General features: G+C 43.8%; 1 protein-coding gene across 1 annotated transcript in view; it reads right to left on the reverse strand.

Moving 5' to 3' along the window:
* Positions 1–20,570, reverse strand: part of LOC137432764 (SUN domain-containing ossification factor) — a 112,113-nt gene that overhangs the window by 61,581 nt on the left and 29,962 nt on the right. Inside the window, exons 5-9 of the mRNA XM_078783592.1 lie at positions 12,533–12,717; positions 11,944–12,090; positions 5,584–5,743; positions 1,376–1,598; positions 943–1,064 (exon numbers count right to left, since the gene is read on the reverse strand). Coding sequence (XP_078639718.1) covers positions 943–1,064; positions 1,376–1,598; positions 5,584–5,743; positions 11,944–12,090; positions 12,533–12,717 — 837 coding nt within the window. The remainder of the gene's footprint in view (positions 1–942; positions 1,065–1,375; positions 1,599–5,583; positions 5,744–11,943; positions 12,091–12,532; positions 12,718–20,570) is intronic.

The raw sequence follows: 20,570 nt of genomic DNA on the forward strand, positions 1-20,570 counted from the left end.
CTGGATCTGGATCCGGACTTCCAAAATATAATCTGCTTGTTCTTGTGACCTCCCCAACTCATCGACCAAGTTTCGGCCGAACCTGTCCACAACTTTTAAAAATATCATGCTATATATCATTTTTAGCCCCATTTATATCATTATATATCATTAGCTATATATAATTTTAAAAACGATCATTCATATCATTTTTAGCCCCATCTCTCAATGGTGAAGAATCACTTTAAAATTATAGGATCCGGATCTTCACCAAAATGTAATCATTTGGTCCATGTCACACACCCAACCTGTCCACCAAGTTTTGTCCAAATTCATCCACAACTGTTTGAAATATCCTGTTCACAGACAAACAACCAAAGACAGGGGTGAAAACATAACCTCCGCCCACCTTCTGTGACGGAAAAAGTAATAAATGCAGAATACTAGTGTAGCTTTCTATACAAATGGAGGCTGAACAAACTGCATAACATAAAAAAAACACCTAAAAGGGTTGCAATTACACGTGACTGTCAAGGCTCTCTGATGGAAGGCAACACTTTCGATTGCTTTAAATGAAACACCCAAAGGTTTAACATTAAGCAAAACTCTAAGCTTGTAAAACAAGCTGTAAAGTACAGGATATGCTTTATACCAAAGGAACTACAGGAAAAGCACAGCAACTTAAACAGATTGGGATATTACACACAAGGGGGAATAAAAACTACTGCAAGGAAATGTGTGATAATGCCTGGCAAGTGCATAGTAAAGGGCAAACGTGTCGACTCTGCAGATGCAGGATCATTCCTTCATGGTTATGGCCAGGAAAAGATTCCCCTTTACAGTGATTGGCAATAACTACGATCGAGACATACTCTCCCCTCCATATCACTCAATCTGTTTTCCTGTAATAGTGGTGTGGTTACACTTTTGGCAAATGGTGGTTATAGAAAAGGCAATACCAACCTGAGCCTCGGCATTTGAGGCAAGAATCTTTGCCCCACACTCTACAGAAGCATAGTTGTTCAGGTTTTTCTGCGTTTTACGATTGGGCTGGTAAGCACCGTCAGGGGACTGCATTGTCTGGCCTGCAAGTGAGGTACCAAGAGTAAATGCAAGCAAATGGTCATGCACCTCACTCTGTAATGCACTACCAAATTATGCAACACTTAAAGCTCAATATGTGCAGTACCAGCTGGGGCAGATCAAAGTCAGTGGCAAAAGAAAAAGTAAACCATAACCCTGAGGTATGGACTGATAACCTGTTCCAATACTCCACATTCCAAGCAAACACACCCAAGGGTTCAAGAAACTCCCCAAAACCTTTTAAATCTATACAGAGTTCTATATATTGCCAATTTAAATGAGTTGAACCAGTTTACACAATGACAAAACTCACTCTGCTTTTCCTTCTCTTCCTCCATAACCTTCTTCTTCCACTCGTCGAATGATGGAATGTCCTCAGGCTGGAGTTCAGGCTTATGTAGTGCAGGGTCTGACATGGGAATCTGGTCAACCAGCTCCTCTTCGCCCAAACGGTGGCCCGGCATATCCCCATAGTCTGTAGAGCCAGGTGACTTGCTATCAACTGCTGGCATCGTGCCCGATGAGCTCAAAGGATCCTGGAAGATATCACATTAGCACCATCAGAAGAGATTGAACAGGCAGAGACAGGTACAAAACAGATTCCTATTATTAGAATCTAATGAATGAATATGAATGAATGATCGTTTTAAGGCCATTTTCCCCGCTAGAGCAGGGGTTAGCCTTGCGGGCCCCATGACAATCATGGTTCCCTATTTGAGGCAATGTTTTTATGACCGGATGCCCTTCCTGACGCCAACCCTTGGTCACGCTCTTACGATGCGCAGGGATACGGTGTACCTATTCTAAATCGGGGTACACACCGGGATCATTCTTCCCAGCAAGCTGGTACTCAATTTGCCGACCTCGGAAGGATGACAGGCTGAGTCAACCCCCCTGGCGTTAATTCAGCGATCGATCGGGATTCGAACCCAGGATCCTAGGATCCCAAGCCGGCACCCTAACCGCTAAGCCAACACCAAGGATATATTATTAGAATCTAATGTATGTGAGATTCCCATAATTAAAATGTAATGTATGGGAGATTCCCACAATTAGAATCTTATGTATGGGAGATTCCCATAATTTGAATCTTATGTATGGGAGATTCCCATAATTAGAATCGAATGTATGGGAAATTCCCATCATTAGAATTTAATGTATGGGAGATTCCCATAATTATAATTTAATGTATGGGAGATTCCCATAATTAGAATCTCATGTATGGGAGATTCCCATAATTAGAATTTAATGCTACTTAGAATTATCCCCATTGTTCTCTTCCTCATTCACCAACTCCGTACTTCACAAACCCTCATTTTCTGACACCCGTACTCGAACCGCCATTTTCAAACACCCATTCTCAAACCATTATTTTCCGACACCTGGACTGGCAGAGTGGCCAGACGGAAGCTTCTCCTCAGTGAAAGACACATGAAAGCCCACAGAATCTTGTTTCGCACAGTCTGAGAGTCCTTTAGGTGCTTTTTTCAAACTCCAAGCGGACTTTCATGTGTCTTTCACTGAGGCGAGGCTTCCGTCTGGCCACTCTGCCATAAAGCCCAGATCGGTGGAGTGTTGCAGTGATGGTTGTCCTTCTGGAAGTTTCTCCCATCTCCACACAGGATCTCTGGAGCTCAGCCAGAGTGACCATCGGGTTATTGGTCACCTCTATTACCAAGGCCCTTCTCCCCCGATTGCTCAGTTTGGCTGGGCGGCCAACTCTAGGAAGAGTCCTGGTTGTTCCAAACTTCTTCCATTTAAGAATTATGGGGGCCACTGTGCTCTTGGGAACCTTCAATGCAGCAGGAATTTTTTTGTACGCTTCCCCAAATCTGTGCCTCGACACAATCCTGTCTCTGAGCTCTACAGGCAGTTCCTTCGACCTCATGGTTTGGTTTTTGCTCTAATATGTATTGTCAGCTGTGAGACCTTCTATTAAATCTATAGACAGGTGTGTGCCTTTCCAAATCATGTCCAATAAATTGAATTTACCACAGGTGGACTCCAATCAAGGTGTAGAAACATCTCAAAGATGATCAAGAGAAATAGGAGGCACCTGAGCTAAATTTCAAGTGTCATCACAAAGGGTCTGAATACTTATGTCAATGTGATATTTAGTTTTTTATTTTTAATAAATTTGCAAAACTTTCTAAAATCCTGTTTTCTCTTTGTCATTATGGAGTATTGAGTGTAGATTGACGAGGAAAAAAAATGAATTTAAACGATTTCAGCATGAGGCTACAACATAACAAATTGTGAAAAAAGTGAAGGGGTCTGAATACTTTCTAAATGCACTGTATGTAGGTATGTATGTATGTATCATTAATTCTTTCATTCAATTCATATGGGTAAGTAGTTCCTCAATTCATTAATCCAGAAAAGTTCTCTACGCTTACATAATTTTGTGATCGTTTTATCTTCCATCCCATTCTTTATTCGGCCATTACCGCTTATCTTCTCTGCAACCTGAACAACAACGCTTGCATTTGTACAATATCCGTAAGTAAAGTTATGAGTAAGTAGTTGGACAACTATTAGTTTTATCTGCGCTTCTCGTGCCAATCCTGTGTGCATTCATCCTTACATTAAATTACTGCATTGTTTCACCAACATATTGCATCACACATTTGCTACAAATAAATAAGTAAACTAGATTTGAGGTTTTGAATGTAATTTATTATTTGGTTTCTTTTAACTTGGAATATCTAGCGGTTACTGTAAAACTAATTATATTGTTTGTGTCAAATATAAGACAAGTTTCGTAATTGTAAATACCACATTTACACACTTCAGATTTGAAGTGTTCCCCAATATCTACCCCAGAACAGCCACCTCCCATAGCCAGGGTATCTGCGTTAATTACAGCTTACCTTGTCAAAGAACATATTGTCGTGTCGACCCTGTAGTGAACACCTCAGGGTGACAGATGGTCAAAACGAGCTTTACTCGGAGGCGTATAAGCCGAACCTAGCGGGATTATTTCTTTAGCGCGTGCAGGGGAGGACCTGAGACCTTACCTGAATGGGTGGCTGCGACGGGGGTTTATTCCTCACCCCACAAACGAATAAACGAACAAGACTGGCAGACAAAGAAATGCAATCAATACGGGGTTTATTTAAATAATGAAAAAGTAACAGGGAAGGTGAGGTAAACTAAAAGTTCTAAATGAGGGTCCCTCCACATAGACTCGGACACGAACAAGGGAAAAATAAACGAAAATAAATGTTCAGTGTCGTACAGCCACTTGGCTCCGATCTCAACAAGGGTTTGTTGTGGTTCACAGGCCCCACGTCCCTGCGTGGGAAAACACGCATTGGCACGAAGTTGCGTCCACAGCCAGCTCCCGGTGCGAGGCAAACAGGCAAAAACTCCTCCTTTGGTCGTTCTCGTTCGGCTGCACCGAGCTCCGACCGTCTCTTAGGCACGCCCTGCACGAAGCGCAGCACGATCACGTCCTCCTTCTTTGGCGACCAGGCAAGAAGAGATGAAGAGCAAGCGACCAGGCAAGAGAGACCGCCCCAACCAAAACCAGAACAAAAAGAGAGCGATTCAGGTGGAATCTTGCTCCTTATCCTTTTCAGCCCAAGATGCCTGACGTCACATCACCAATCGCCGAGCGCGATTCAATCACCCCATCATTCCTCAACCACTCACAAAGCTCGGGGAGTGTTTTACTTTTACACGCGTCATCGAGGCGGAGCCTCGTCCTTCATCGAGAAGGTTCAGGTCACATTGGTTGTAGGAGGGGCAGGGTTTAGTTATATCGGGCAGCGTTGGGGTTTTGGCTAGCACTGCCAGTGTTGTGGGTGACTGGAGCATTCGTGGCATGGCTTTTTAATGAATATAAAAACGAAGGGCAAAATTACAAGAGGCTTTTACACACAGGGGAATTATTAACCATAAGCCCTACCTCAACAACAACTCCACTCCGCCGTGTGGAGTCACAAATGCTCTTACCCAGACAGTCGGCCTTACTTAATTTACATAGAGGTGGGTTCTTCTGCTTCGCGACACTCGGAGCATGCTAATCTACACATTCTGAATGTTTTTGGGGTATTTCATCCATACCCCAAAGACAAAATATTATCTGAGGATGGTTAGTCCCCAAGGAGGCTAGTTCACAGCTAGGGGCTGCCCTGCTTCATCCTACATTGTTTCATGGGATCATTTTCAAAGTTTGATCACACACCACACCACATACACATGCGAGAGATGGAATGGAGAGAAGAACCAGTCATAATTATATTTGCTGTGTGCAATGCTGTGCTGGTGTATTCATGTATCATTTGCATTTTATCTTCCAAAGCTAAACACGCTTGGACTACACCGGAATGCTGGATGGACATCGATCAATCCACCAAGCTTTGCATTTGTTACACAAGGTCATTCCGATTTCAACAACCAAAAGAAGGAGATGCCATGGGAAAACACCAAACATCCCTTGATGTCATTGCTGCAATTGAAAACCGGTCCGATTTGCATCCATGCAGTCAAAACCACTCCACATCACTGATCACGTACCGACATGACGGAGATCGAGGTTGCAGGAACTTCATGCTCCACAATGCTCGGGGAAAGCAGGGGCATGGACGCTGAAGCTAATGATGATGCACCAGTCTCCAACGGTATCTGAAGATCAACCAGTTTGCTATCCTCTTGGGAGTCAATTCCATGTGAAGTACTGAAAAGATAACGAAAATCTATGAAAAATATTGGAAGAGAAGGAATTTTTTTTATTGAAGAAATAAAAGTTGTAAAAAGTAGGACATTCAGTAGAGTGCATACCTCCACCAAGCTGAATAGTTTATGTTTTGTATCGCACCGACAGGCCACATCTGCATCTGGACTTTAAGGAAAATCTAATCAGCTTGTTCTCGTCACCGACCCCAACTCTCCTACCAAGTTTTGTCATAACCCATTTTGAAAGATCATGCTATACTAGCCGAAACCCGTGGAACATCCACGGAAGGGAGGATGTGGTGTATGGATAGAGTGTACCATTATGGATGGCATAGGGGATTTGCTTGTCCGAGTAAGAGTTAGGAAGAAAGATGAGAATGAAGAGTGCGTATATGAATAACGATCGCTGACACCAGCACAAATGCATGCTCTGGATTGTCCACTCAGTGGACGGCTTGCTTTCGCCTTCGCCTGTCCAATCAGCGGACGGCTTGCTTCGCCTTCGCCCAGCAGACGCCAATACGATGGCGTCGTAAGATGGTGTCGTATCGGCAGTTAATCGGATGCTTTTGGGCCCCAACGTCGGCTAATTCAGATTTTTCGAGTATGGCTGTACGTGATAAACAAAGTGCGCGGTTCGTAGATCGTATATCCATTAGTGCCGTGGGCATCGGGTCACTGGGTGCGGCGTAAAAGGGATAAAGTCGAGTCCTTACGCTATTATTATATAGATGTACAGTCACGTGAAAAAGTAAGGACACCCCATGTAAAGTTTTGACTTTTTCAACATATTTCAACTTACAGCTATTTGATCTTCATTTAAACAGTATCTATAGATAGAGGTGATCTAATTGAACAAAAAACAATGTATAATTGACTTTGCTATAATTTATTTAACAAAAAATTAACAGAGATGCCATTTCCTTCTGTGGAAAAAGTAAGTACACCCTTGGCTCTAATTAGTCTAATAGGTGGTATTGCCCCCTTTGGCAGAAACAACCTGAAGGAGGCATTTCTTATAACTGTCGACCAGTCTCTGACATCGACTGGGAAAATTTTTTGCCCACTCCTCCATGCAGAATTCTTTCAGCTGTGCGATGTTTGAGGGGTTTCTTGCATGCACAGCTCGTTTCAAATCCCCCCACAACATCTCGATGGGATTTAGATCCGGGCTTTGACTTGGCCATTCCAGAACCCTCCATTTCTTTCTTTTCAGCCATTCCTTGGTGGATTTATTGGTATGTTTAGGGTCATTGTCATGTTGCAAGGTCCACCTTCGGTTGAGCTTCAACTTTCCGACAGATGGCCTCACATTATCCTCAAGCACCCTCTGGTACAATTAAGAATTAATTGTGGAATCTATGATGGTGAGCTGCCCAGGCCCTGATGCAGCAAAGTTGCCCCAAACCATAATATTTCCACCACCATGCTTTACAGTTGGTATCAGGTTCTTGTGGTCAAATGCTGTCTTTGGTTTTAGCCAAACATGTCTTCTGGTACTGTGGCCAAAGAGCTCTACCTTTGACATCTGTCCAGAGCACATTGTTCCAGAAGTGCTGGTCTTTGCCTAGGTGTTCATTGGAAAACTTTACTCTACTCTTGCCCTGATGTTCTTTCTGGACAGCAAAGGTTTCCTCCTGGCACACACCCATGTAGATCAAATTTGTGCAGCCTCTTTCTAATGGTAGACTCGTGCACTTTGACATCAACAGTGGCAAGAGCTACCTGTAGGTCCCGTGATGACATTTTGGGGGTTCTTGGAGACTTCTTTCAGCATCTTGCGGTCTGCTCTCGGGCTGAACTTGCTGGGGCGGCCTGGCCTGAACAAGTTGGCAGTTGTTTGGAATCTTCTCCACTTGTAGATGATCTTCCGGACAGTCGAATGATTGATTTCAAATTGTTTGGAGATCTTTTTAAATCCCTTCCCAGACTCGTAGGCATCTATAACCTTCTTTCTGAAGACGTCAGAGAGCTCTTTTGATCTAGGCATGGTGACGCTGCACATTTCAACAACAAAGAGCAAACCAAACGAAATGTCTGAGGTTGAAATAAGACAGGTTCCTCCGAGATACTCTCTAACGATGTTCTAATCATTTGCACCTGAGCTGGTGCACCTGATTCTAATTTTAGGTATTTGAAGTAGTGATAAATGTAGGGGTGTACTTACTTTTTCCACATGCAAAATTTGCATTTATGTTTATTTAAATTATACAATGGACTACAAAATGTAAATGTTTCATGATATTTGTTATATTATATCACCTTTATCTATCAATATTGTTGAAATGAAGATCAAATAGCTGTATGTTGAAATATGTTGAAAAAGTCAAAACTTTACATGGGGTGTACTTACTTTCTCACGTGACTGTATATATACTGTATCATTTTTGGCCTTATCTCTCAATGCTGAATAATCACTTCAAAGATTCTAGTATTCGGATCCGGACCTTCACCAAAATCTCATCACTATGCCTTGTCACACACCCAACCACCTGTCCACCAAGTTTAGTCCGAATCTGTCCCCAACTTATTTGAGATATCCTGCTCACAAACAAACAAAAACACGACGTAGTAAACAGCACGATACTTTCAAAGTCCATAAAACAAATTTGACCTTGAATTCAATTCAATTCATGGTTTTATTTTCAAATCATCACAGCCAGAAGCTGAATTGTGAATGATTTACAATATAAAATGAAAATCAAGATAATGAAAACAGTAAAATTGCAATGACTGTAATGACATCTCCATATAAGTAACGTTAAAAAAAAAGTGGTACTTTTTAAATTATTACAAGTACCGTGGGAATGGCAGGATATCGCGCGAAGCAATGTTTCCAGTGTGATTGGTGGGATATCGCGTGAAGCAATGTTTACTGTGTGAATTGTGGGATATCCCGCAAAATTGTTTACCGTTTGAATGGCGAGATGTCGAGTAAAGCATCGTTTACCATGTGAATGGTGTGATATCCCACAAAGCTGTTCAGTGTGAATGGTGGGATATCCAGCGAAGCTGTTTACTGTGTGAATGGCGAGATATCGCGCGAAGCAATGTTCACAGTGTGAATGGTGAGATATCCCACTAAGTTGTCCAGTGTGAATGGCGGGCTATCTCACGAAGCAATGTTTACCTTGTGAATGGCAGGATGTCCCGTGAAGTTGTTCACAGTGTGAATGGCAGGATATCGAACGAAACTCACTTATAGTGCGGCTAAAATATTTTTTTATGTGGCTGCTAAAAGCCATGAAAACGCAAAGCGCAGGGCCGGAACTGTAGAAAACCAGTCATCCTCTCAGGTCGTGGTAATTGGGCCGCAAATGTAAAAGCAGGTAGAAATTTATCAACTGCAAATACACCGAGTCTGCAAATGTCTGGAAGAAGGTCTTATGGACCGATGAATCAAAATTTGAAATCTTTGGTTCATCACGCAGGGTTTTTGTACGCCGTCGAGTAGGCGAAAGGATGGTTCCTCAGTGTGTGACACCAACTGTCAAACATGGAGGAGGAAGCGTGATGGTCTGGGGCTCTTTTGCTGGATCCAGAGTCGGCGACTTGCACAGAGTGACTGGCACCCTGAACCAAAAGGGCTACCACAGCATTTTGCAGCGCCATGCAATCCCCTCTGGTATACGCCTAGTTTGTCAGGGGTTCATCCTACAGCAACATAATGACCCTAAACACACCTCCAGGCTATGTCAAAACTACCTTCGAGGAAAAGAACAAGATGGTAGGCTTCAAATCATGGAATGGCCAGCACAGTCTCCAGACTTAAACCCCATTGAGCTGGTTTGGGATGAACTGGACAGAAGGGTGAAAGCAAAGCAACCTACAAGTGCAACACATTTGTAGGAACTTCTGCAACAGTGTTGGGAAGAACTTCCCGAACAATAGTTGATTTCCATTGTAGAAAGAATGCCACGAGTGTGTTCGGCGGTTATATCTGCAAAAGGTGGCTACTTTGCTGAGTCATAAATTTCAATTAAATTTTGTTAAAGAAAATGATTCTATGATTTCTTTTTTTATCTCCAATTGTTTATTGGTTCACGAGTTATCAAACAGAGTGACCACTATATTAGTCATGGGTGTGTATCTGTCTGTCTGTCCGCAGCATAACTACCCGATGATATCATCCGATCTTGATGAAACTTGGGTGGGAGGTTGATATCATGATCTAGTTGTGTCCTGCCTAGAGTGGGCGTATTGCGCCCATTGTGGGTTTAGCCACGCCCAAAAAAGATGTATTTTTATGGGGTAATCAAATTCAAGCTACATCTTCTCTGAGGTGTTTGGTGGAATCTGACAGGGGTTTCGATATTGGGTAAGGCCAATGTCATGTGTCTAGCCCCACGGAGCTCGATTTTTCATTTTTGCCCCAAGGTCAAGGTCACAAGGTCACAAAATTTAGAAAAGTCGATTTTTGCTGGTTTTATTACATTGTTCGCTTCCTGATAGGGTGAAATGTCATACATGATCTTATATTATCACATACATCATGAAATACAAGTTTTCCAACAAATTTCAGAATCTTCGACCTTTGACCTTTGAAGGTCACAAAGGTCAAATTTTCAAAGTTGTCGGAATCTAACCGAATTTTCGGTATTGTGTAGCTAACTAACCTCATAACTGATTATACATTATTTTCTATCTCATTTCAAAGTCAGTAACCTTCGTTTTGACATTTCAAGGTCACAAAGGTCAAATTTTCAAAGTTGTCGAAATTGAACCGAATTTTCGAAATCGAACCGAAGAATACCGCTCGCTCGTGAACCATCGTCGTCTCCTGACTTGTTTGTTCTATGCTTAATTTCAGAGTACATCGAGACATTAAACTGCGTAAATTTCAATAAACACTGGAAAATTGAGGTGTTCTAAAACTTTTGACAGGTAGTGTATATATTGGTTCACAATTGATGACTTTTGACCTTGACCTTCAAACTATTGACCTGAAAAACAATTGGCTTCTAGCTTGTGACTACCTGTACCAGGTGGTTAAGTTTCATAAATATCGGAGTAAAAAATGTGACCTGTAGGCAATTGGCAGAAAAACAAGAAAGAGCAATTAGAGATTGCCCACCCTCGCCAGGACAGGTTTTTAGTGGTGTTTAAGGCTGTGTTAAAACAAATATGGCAGGCAAACCACATTTTCTCCCCCAATATATCCATAGATGACGCCCAATAAATTAAATCTTGATCGGATGAAGATTTGCACTTGTCGAATTATGACATCATCACAAAGGAAGAACCTATGACATCATCATTGACATATGTTATTCCCCATGGAGAGTTCTTTACAATGAGCCATGGCTCATTTTTTTCTATGCAGCACTTTCGGAGATAGAGGTGCAAAGTTTTTCGGTTTTTCTAAGATGGCGCCCGTACCACGTGACATATGACGACATATTTATCATTTTAAAAATCTGCAGGAAGAGGTGCACCTATGGTGAAAATTTCCTGTCAATCGGACCAACGGTTGCAGAGAAAATCTTATTATTTTGTGCGGACAAACAAACAGACAGGCAGACAAAGGGACTCAAATGCAATACCCTCTCCCCCGGCGAGGGTAACAAGAAAGATGTCATGCATTGTGAAATCCAAATAAACAATAGTTGCCATGGAAACAGCAATTAGACAAGTTCCAAAATGTGACCTATCAAGTGTTCGACATGATTGATTGTTATGCACAACAAATTTGGCTGATCTGAGGACGGAGAAAGCAGAGCGAGCAATACCAGATAGGAGGCGGAAGAAGACAAAGACCTGTCAACGATGGTGAAGGGATAGGCCCATAAACTCAGCTTCATCACTAGTGAGAGGCTGAAGTTAACCAACATGCAAATCCTGTTTTTTATTTCAAACACAAAGGCCAAGTTCTAACATCACATCATTACTGTAAATATTGAATGATACCATGTTGATAGAGTTGGTAGCAGTGCTTAAACACATCTATTTAGTTGTATATTGCAATATGCACCAAATACAGCAACAGGCTTTCTGGTTAAGATCAGATGTCATGCACTTATTTACTGCCACCAAAACTAGCAGGATGGCAGGGAAAAGCAGCAGAATAATGATGATGATGCTCAAGCCATTCATGGCATCCCCTAAATATATAAAAGGCTTTCTCTCACACTGGGTAACAAGTTCATGCTTTGGCTTTATATTTTTATATTAAATGGTTCCCAAAGTCCCATAATCAAAAACCTTTGACTGTTTTCAGGCAGTATCTCTGAAGAATGCACTTCATCAACAATCGAGGGACGAACTTCCTGGTTGGCACTGGTGTCTGTGTCTGTGTCTTCCCGATGTGCCAACCAATCGGCTGCTTTCGCCCCAGTTCCTGCCATGGCACTGTAGCAGGAACAACACGGTAATCAGTTACCCCTCCTAGCTCACCACACCACATCACATCTTCATCTTTCCCAATCAGATGCAGAAGGGATGATGCGCACAAGAGGAGATGTCACATACAAGAGGAGATGTCACATACAAGAGGGAAACACCAATGAGATGCTTTGAATGAAGAGATGAAGTGCCCAAAATTAGCAGCAATAGTAATAAGGAGCATGTCTAAGAATTTAGCATGCTGGTAAAAATAAGAATAAATAAGGAAATAAACAGTAAAATAAATAAAAACCACATTATACAACCAATGTTACAACAGACAAAGCACTTTGATCATATGTTCCAACATCGAGGCACTGCTTGTTAAAAATAAAGAGAGCAAGAAAGCAAGCAAGGTGCTTTTACAAACATCTTTGCAACACAATGAATCGCTATTTGTGAAACCAACCTTTTGGACGGGTGTTCGGAGCGTTCAGGAGAACCCACATCAAGGGAAGCGTCATCTTCACCTGTAGGCTTTGGAAGCTCATCTGAGGCATGAGGGTCCCCAAGATAATCAACGTGATGGGATTCTGATGAAGTGACACCTTTTACCTCCGGAGGGACATTCAGTGATGCAAAGTTGTCGTTTTCCTGAGGCAGCATGCAAGAAAACTATCAAAACATTGAAAATGTAATGGCGGACAATATAAATTTAATGAATACTTGGTGGAAGAGATTGGTGGTGGGTGGAAGAGAAGAATGGGGGGGGGGGGGGGGGGGGGGTTGGGGGAGGTTATAAACAGAAAACAAACCACGTGCTGCATATAATCATCCCACCTCAAAAGGGTTTCTAATTTAAAAAAAAATACTTCTGGTGCTGCTGACAGAGGCATAAAAACATTTTTTTAAATTCCAATCAAGGAATATGCCATTTTAGCATCATATTTTGAAGAAAAAAAAAAGAAAAAAAATTCAAAACATTTTTTTTCTTCATAGAACACCTTACCCCATGCAGTCTTGAGAAAAAGGACATGGGAAAGGTCTTTTAAACCCTTACTTTGTGTTTTGCACTGAAGAAACAGCACGAGACACCATCATATTTGTCTGAACGCTGAATCTCACAGTTAGTAGATGGAGCCGGAGGGAAAGGCCACCATCTTACGAGCTCCGTACCTACGCTGCAATTTATTTATACATTTTTTTTGGGTGTTTACCTGTACTTTTTTTTTGCACAGAAAGTACGTACTACAATGACGTATGGCCACCAAGCACTTTTGGATATCAGATCGGCAGCGACTAACCTAGATTTTGACTTCGGATCTGACTCAGCTGCTCCGGACTGTTTGTTCACATCGGATACTGCCATCCCATTGTTCGGTCTCCCCAAGCGCCGTCGGCGAAAGTGGGGTAAAGAGCAGGTGCTCTTGCGAGACTGCGGCGCAGAGAAAAATGGACCAGCGCTCCCCTCCGGTCTTTTGGCGAAAGTTCAATCCCTCGAGAATAAGATGGACGAGCTACGGGCGAGGGTATCCTATCAACGGGATGTGATAAACGGCAACATTTTATGTTTTTCAGAGACTTGGTTGACCCAGGATATGGACAGAGAACTTGCCGGCTTTTCCATGCTATGTCACGACAGGACGGAGCGTCCGGGAAAAACCAAAGGGGAGGGGGTGTGCCTCTTTGTAAACAAGAACTGATGCTGTTTCTAGCATGAAGGAAATCTCGTGCTTTTGTTCAGCTGACCTAGAATACCTCATGGTAAGCTTCAGACCATTTTACCTACCCAGGGAATTCACATCTATCATTTCTACTGCTGTCTATATATCACCACGGGCCAACACCACCACAGCACTGAAAGAACTATACATGGTGATAAACAAACAGGAAACAGCACACCCGGAGGCGGCCTTCCTTGTTGCCAGGGACTTTAATGCGTGAAAATTTAAATCTGGTTTGCCCAGTCCTGTGCGAATAGAGGCACTAAAACTCTGCACCACTTTAACTAAGAGTGGGCTATAAATGGGTCATTTTTTGTTTTGCTTAGGTGACAGTTTTTTTGTATTCCATTTGACCTATCTCAACATGAAATGCCAAAATTTTCGGCCTGGGGTCCAAGAAAACAGTGTGCAGGGCAAAAATCCAAAATGGCCGCCGTTTTCCCTGAAAAATCACATTTTTAGCCATAACTTTGTCATTTCTGGGTCTTTTTACTTGGTTGTGGTGTCTAACCCTATGTTTATGGGGTCAGGCAATCTATTTATGCAATTAGAAGTAGTATCAAACCTTCAGATGTTGAGTTAAGACATATTTTTGCTGTATGTTTTGAGTTAAGACATATTTTTGATGTTTTCGATGTTGAGTAATCATATTTTTATTAAGACATAAGTTATATTGTCTATTTTTATTTCACATTGTCTATTTTTGACACTACAATTTTTGCCCTGAACAATTTTTTCTTGGACCCCAGGCCGAAAATTTTGTCATTTCATGTTGAGATAGGTCAAATGGAATACAAAAAAACTGTCATCTAAGAAGAATAACAATAAAAGTATTTTGACCCCCGTATAGCCCACTCTTACTTTAACGCCACACACAAGAATGCCTACAATGGCCTCTAACCCACCCCCCTTCGGCAAATGTGAACATGACTACATCCTCTTGCTCCCTGTTTACAAATAAAAGCTCAAACAGGATGTACAGGTGATACGCACATTAAGGAAATGGTCCGCTGAAGCAAACGAGAGGCTACTAGACTGTTTCGATGACACTGACTGGGATATGTTCCGGGATTCTTCCGAATGCATTGAGGAGTTTTCCACTACAGTTATGGGCTACATCACATAGTGCGTTGACGACGTTGTCCCAACAGTGACTGTACGAACATGTCCCAACAGTGACTGTACGAACATATCCCAACCAGAAACCATGGATCACAGGCAGCATTCGCGCGGGGCTCAAGGCCAGAACTACTGCCTATAAGGAACGGAACTCGAGCCCAGACACCTACAAAAAGTCCAGGTATGATGTCCAATGAGCCATCAGGCAGGAAAAAGGACAGTATAGGAGAAAGGTGGAGTCCCACTACTCCAGCTCTGATGCTCGACGGATGTGGCAAGGCTTGCAGACAATAAGACAATAACGGACTACAAAAGGAAATCCAACCGGGAGATACACAGCCATGCAGAACTCCAAAATGAGATAAATACCTTTTATGCCCGCTTTGAGGAGGAGAACACTGAGCCATGCATGAGAGCCGCCATTGTTCCTGATTACATGATCACATTCTCCGTGGCTGACGTGAGGAAAACCTTTAAACAGGTTAAAGCTCGCAAGGCTGGGGGGCCTGATGGAATACCGGGGCGTGTCCTCAAAGCATGTGCTGACCAGCTGGCGGGTGTATTCACAGACATTTACAACCTCTCCCTGTCCCAGTCTGCAATCCCAACCTGCTTCAAGGCAACGACCATTGTCCCCATTCCCAAGAACCAGAAGGTAACCTGCCTGAACGACTATTGCCCCGTTGCACTCATACCCATGAAGTGCTTCGAGAGGCTGGTCAATGGTCATGCCCCACATCTGCGACATCATTCCGGACACTTTTGACCCACTCCAATTTGCATACCGCCTCAACAGATCAACTGATGATGCCATCGCAATGGCGCTTCACACTGCTCTATCCCACTTGGATGAGAGGGGAAACACCTATATGAGAATGCTGTTTATCGATTATAGCTCAGCATTCAACACCATAATCCCCACCAAGCTAGTCACCAAGCTCGGGTCACTGGGATTGAACACCTCCCTCTGTAACTGGATCTTGGACTTCTTGATGGGCCGCCCCCCAAGGTGGTGAGGGTAGGGAACAAAACATCTGATATGATGACCCTCAATACAGGAGCGCCCCAGGCATGCGTGCTTAGCCCACTCCTGTACTCCCTGTTCACACATGACTACGTGGCTACGCACAGCACCAATACCATCATCAAGTTTGCGGACGACACAACAGTGGTAGGCCTAATCACTGACGACGATGAGGCAGCCTACAGAGAGTTGGTCAGTGGCCTGGCAGTGTGGTGCCAGGACAATAACCTTTCTCAACTTCAGCAAGACCAAGGAGCTGATCGTGGACTACAGGAAGCAGGGGGGCAATCACGCCCCAATCCATACCGATGGGGCTGAAGTGGAGCGCGTCGAGAGTTTAAAGTTCCTCGGTGTCCACCTCAACAAAAACCTAACTTGGAGTACACACACCGACACTGTAGTGAAGAGGGTGCGACAGCGCCTCTTCCCACTCAGGAGACTGAAACGATTTGGTATGGGCCCCAAGATCCTCCGCAAAACCTATAGCTGCACCAGACAATCGAGAGCATTTTGACTGGGTGAATCACCACCTGGTATGGCAACAGCACAACCCTCGATCGCAAAGTGCTACAGAGGGTGGTGCGGACGGCCGAGCACATCACTGGGGCCAAGCTCCCTGCCATACAGGACAGACCATTCTATACAAGGTGGTGTCAGAGGAAGGCCAAGAAAATCACTAAGGATTTCAGTCACCCAGCGCACAGACTGTTCGCTCTGCTACCATCAGGTAAACGGTTCCAGAGTATTGGCTCCCGGACCAACAGGCTTTTACCTTCAAGCCATAAGATTGTTAAACAGCTAACCAGATGGTAACCCAGACTGTCTACATTATCATTACCCTGCACCGAATCTACGCATCTTATAGACTCTACTCATACCCACCCTTGCACATTCATCCTGTACTTTATACCTTTCATATTTTTTATATTTATATATTTTATTTCTTATTCTACTGTGTATTATTATTGTGTATTATTGCTCTTTAATTCTGAACGTTTTGCACTGTAGGTTGGGCTTGAAAGCATTTCACTGTAAGAGGCACACCGATTGTATCTGTTACATGTGACAAATAAACTTGATTTGATTTGATTACTCTGCCCTCAGGGCACGATGGCGTAAATATTTTTCCACATACAGCTAAATGGGTTTTTGAAAGTGCCAAGAATGATATTTGTGTTCTACAGTGTTCAAGTATATAACTCAATTGAAATAAAACAAGAGGGAGAATTGCTTTGCACTACATGTCCCTTACCAGTCCCAATGAATGTTCTCATTTGAAGCAAAAAGGGCATAAATCCACAAAAAATTGGGAAATGCCCCAAAACTCAAACTTCTGTAACTTGTTACAATAAAGCCAAGCACCAGGTTTCAGTTGAATATGTAAAAGGGTAAGGAAAAACATGAAGAAAACAACAGGTGGGATGGACAGATGGACAGACAGATGGAGAGCAAAACTATACTCCCCTCCAGGTAGAGAACGAAGGTTGTAAGGTCTGGAGAAAAAAAAAACCTTTTTTTCAGAATGTTTACTGCTGTTGATGCAGCGTCTTTTACACCACCTTATTTAACACGTTAAATTAGTTAATGGTGCTTGCGTATGTGTCCTTTATGATGTTCCTCAAAAGAGTAAGTTTCCAGTTTGTTTTTTTTGTTTGTTTTTTTAGATACAGAGTCGACGCTCGTGAAAGAGCTAACATTTATCAAACAAACAAATCAGACAAACAAGCAAACAAACTATATAAAAAGGGGAGCGGTCGACAAGATGGGGAGAGAAGGGGAGGAAGCACACAAACACAACATTTGAGAGCAGGGACATCGGGAGATGTGTGGGAGGGAGAGGGCCTGGGGGGAGGCAGGATATGTATAAAATGTAAGGACACCAAGGACTTCCAGGAAAGAAGTCAAAAGTCACCTCAAAAAAGTGGATTTGGGGTGAAATTAGCGGAGGTAGAAAAGATCAAGGTTTTGGATTGGGGAAGATAAGATATGGTGGTGAACAGCCGTTTTAAAGACCTGGAGGGAGGAGTGGGATTGAAGAGAGTGAGGGAGTTTGTTCCAGAGGCGGGAGAAAAGAGGAATGAAGGAGTGAAGGTGAGCAGAGAGTCTTGATTTTGGCAGTTTAACCATAAGAGGGTTGCAGGCAGATCTTGTGCGACCTGTAGGAATATTTGGGGGACAGAGCCCAGAGAGAGCTGGGGGAGCAAGGCCGGAGAGGAGTCGGTAAAAGACGGAAAGACCACCAACCTGCCTGCAGTGAGCAAGTGAAAGGCCCTCGGAGATAGCGTCATCGCGGGAGATTCCAATGATTCTGAACGCTTTGGTTTCAACAGCGTGAAGACGAGCTAGGTGTGAGGCAGGAGCACCAGCCCAGAGGGGAGAGCAGTACTCCATTGAGCTGCAGATGAAAGCCTTGTATGTGGTGAGGAGCTCAGGTGTGCCAAGGAAGGACTTCGCACGACGGAGGATGCCCAGTCGGCGACTGGCTTTGGAGGCCAGCTTGGAAATGTGGTTTTCCCAGGAAAGATCATGGCAGATAGTGAGACCCAAAAGCTTGAGTGACAGAACTTCTTGGAGAGGATTATTCAGAAAGTAGATGGGAGGGTTGTCCAGTCGGTCTTTTCGGAGAGACATCGTAAGAGTGTGAGATTTGTCAGGATTGAAAGACATGTTCCACTTGTTTGCCCAGTCTGTGATTTTGTCCAGGTCTGCAGAGAGTGAGGAGGCTGCAGACTGCCGATCTGAGGGATGAGGAATGGAGCGGCAGAGAGTGGAGTCGTCAGCAAAGAGATAGAGAGGATTTTCAAGAGAGTCAGAGAGATCATTGATGAAGACCAGAAAAAGCACAGGGCCCAGAACACTGCTTTGGGGAACTCCAGCCTGAACAGGAAGAGGAGATGAGAGAAACCCATTCAGGGCCACACGTTGACTACGACGATAGAGGAAGTCCGCCAGCCATGCGTGGAGATTTCCATGGATACCAAAGGAGGAGAGTTTGGTGAGCAGAGCGGGGTGCCAGACCGTATTGAAGGCACAGGATATGTCGAGGGAGACAGCTCTAATTTCTTGTTTGGCATTGAGGACCTCCATCCATTGTTGAGAGAGCAGAAGCAGCATGTCCAGAGCAGAGTGACCTGGTCTGAAACCAAATTGATGATCAGAGATCAAGCCATTGGAGAAGAGGAAAGATTTCATATCCGAAGCAATGATGGATTCCATGACTTTGCTGATAATTGGGAGAAGGCTGATTGGTCTGTAGTTGCTAGGATCTGTTTTTGCACCTTTTTTGTACAAAGCGGTGATGTTGGCTGATTTCCAAGCAGATGGCAGTTGACCTTGAGCAAAAGAGAGAGTGAAGAGAACAGAGAGAGGGAGTGAAAGAGCGGAAGAAAGGATTTTAGGACCCGTGGGCTGATGGCGTCAGGTCCAGTTGCAGAATCAGAGTCGAGGGTCATATAAAAAAATAACCACCTTTAGAGGCCATTTTTCCCCGCAAAGCGGGGGTTGGCCTTTTTCGGGAACCGTGGTTGTTGTTGTTTTTTGGTCCCCTTTTTGAAGCAATGTTTTACGGCCGGATGCCCTTCCTGACGCCAACCCTTTTTGCCGCCTTTAACGACAAACAGGGAATTACCAGTGAACTGGTACTCAATTAGCCGACCTCGGAAGGATGACGGGCTGAGTCAACCCCCCTGGCGTTAATTCAGCGATCGACCGGGATTCAAACCCAGGATCCTAGGATCCTAAGCCGGCACCCTAGCCGCTAGCCCAACACCAGAGGGTTGACAGAAACTTTTCTACCTTGTCAGGAGGAAAGGACACGGAGTCCAGGAGCAGCTGGGTACGACTGGGTACGGTGGGTACAGAGAGGGATGGGTTTGGGACACAAGATTTGGAGGCAAACACAGAGTTGAGGCATTCCGCCTTTTCACGTGTGGAGTCAGCTGTGTAGCCGTTTGAGGTAAGGGAGGGGATGGAGGGGGAACAAACACCAGAAACAGATTTGACCAGACGCCACCAGGATTTGGAAGAGGGAGACAGATAAGAGAGTTAGGTCTTGAGAACGGAGAGATATTGTTTCCTGGCTCTCCTGAGGGTGGACACACACTTGTTTCGGGCTTTGTGAAAGGAAATGAGATTTCCTTCCGTTGGATTTGCTTTCCAGGAGACGAAGGCAAGTTGTTTCTGGGCAACAGCCTCACCACAAGATTCCGTGTACCATGGACGGGAGGAAGGGTATGACAACTGAAGACGAGATGGGATAAATCTGTGCATGAGAGAGAGCAATTTACTTTCGAAGAATTCCCAGGATGAGTTGATGTCAGAGGTGGTAGAGATGGGAGACCAGTCCAGATGATTGATGGCTGCTTGAAGACCGTGGCAGTTGGCCTGAGTGAAATGCCAGACTCGTCGACGCTGAGGAGGCTCTCTGAGAATGGTCAGAGAGATGTCCACTTTAACAAGCACATGATCAGATGAGCCGATTGGAGCAGAAGAAGAGCAGCAGACATTTTCAGGTAAGTTAGTCATAACCAAGTCCAGAAGAGAAGATGCTCTGTTGACTGAGATCCGGGTCGGAAAATTGACAGATTGTGTCAGTCCCAGTGAGTCGCAGAAGTCCTTTGCTGAGGAGCCATGGCTGGTGA

The sequence above is a fragment of the Myxine glutinosa genome, chromosome 8, assembly GCF_964187855.1.
Source record: "Myxine glutinosa chromosome 8, kmMyxGlut1.1, whole genome shotgun sequence".
Taxonomy (NCBI): domain Eukaryota; kingdom Metazoa; phylum Chordata; class Myxini; order Myxiniformes; family Myxinidae; genus Myxine; species Myxine glutinosa.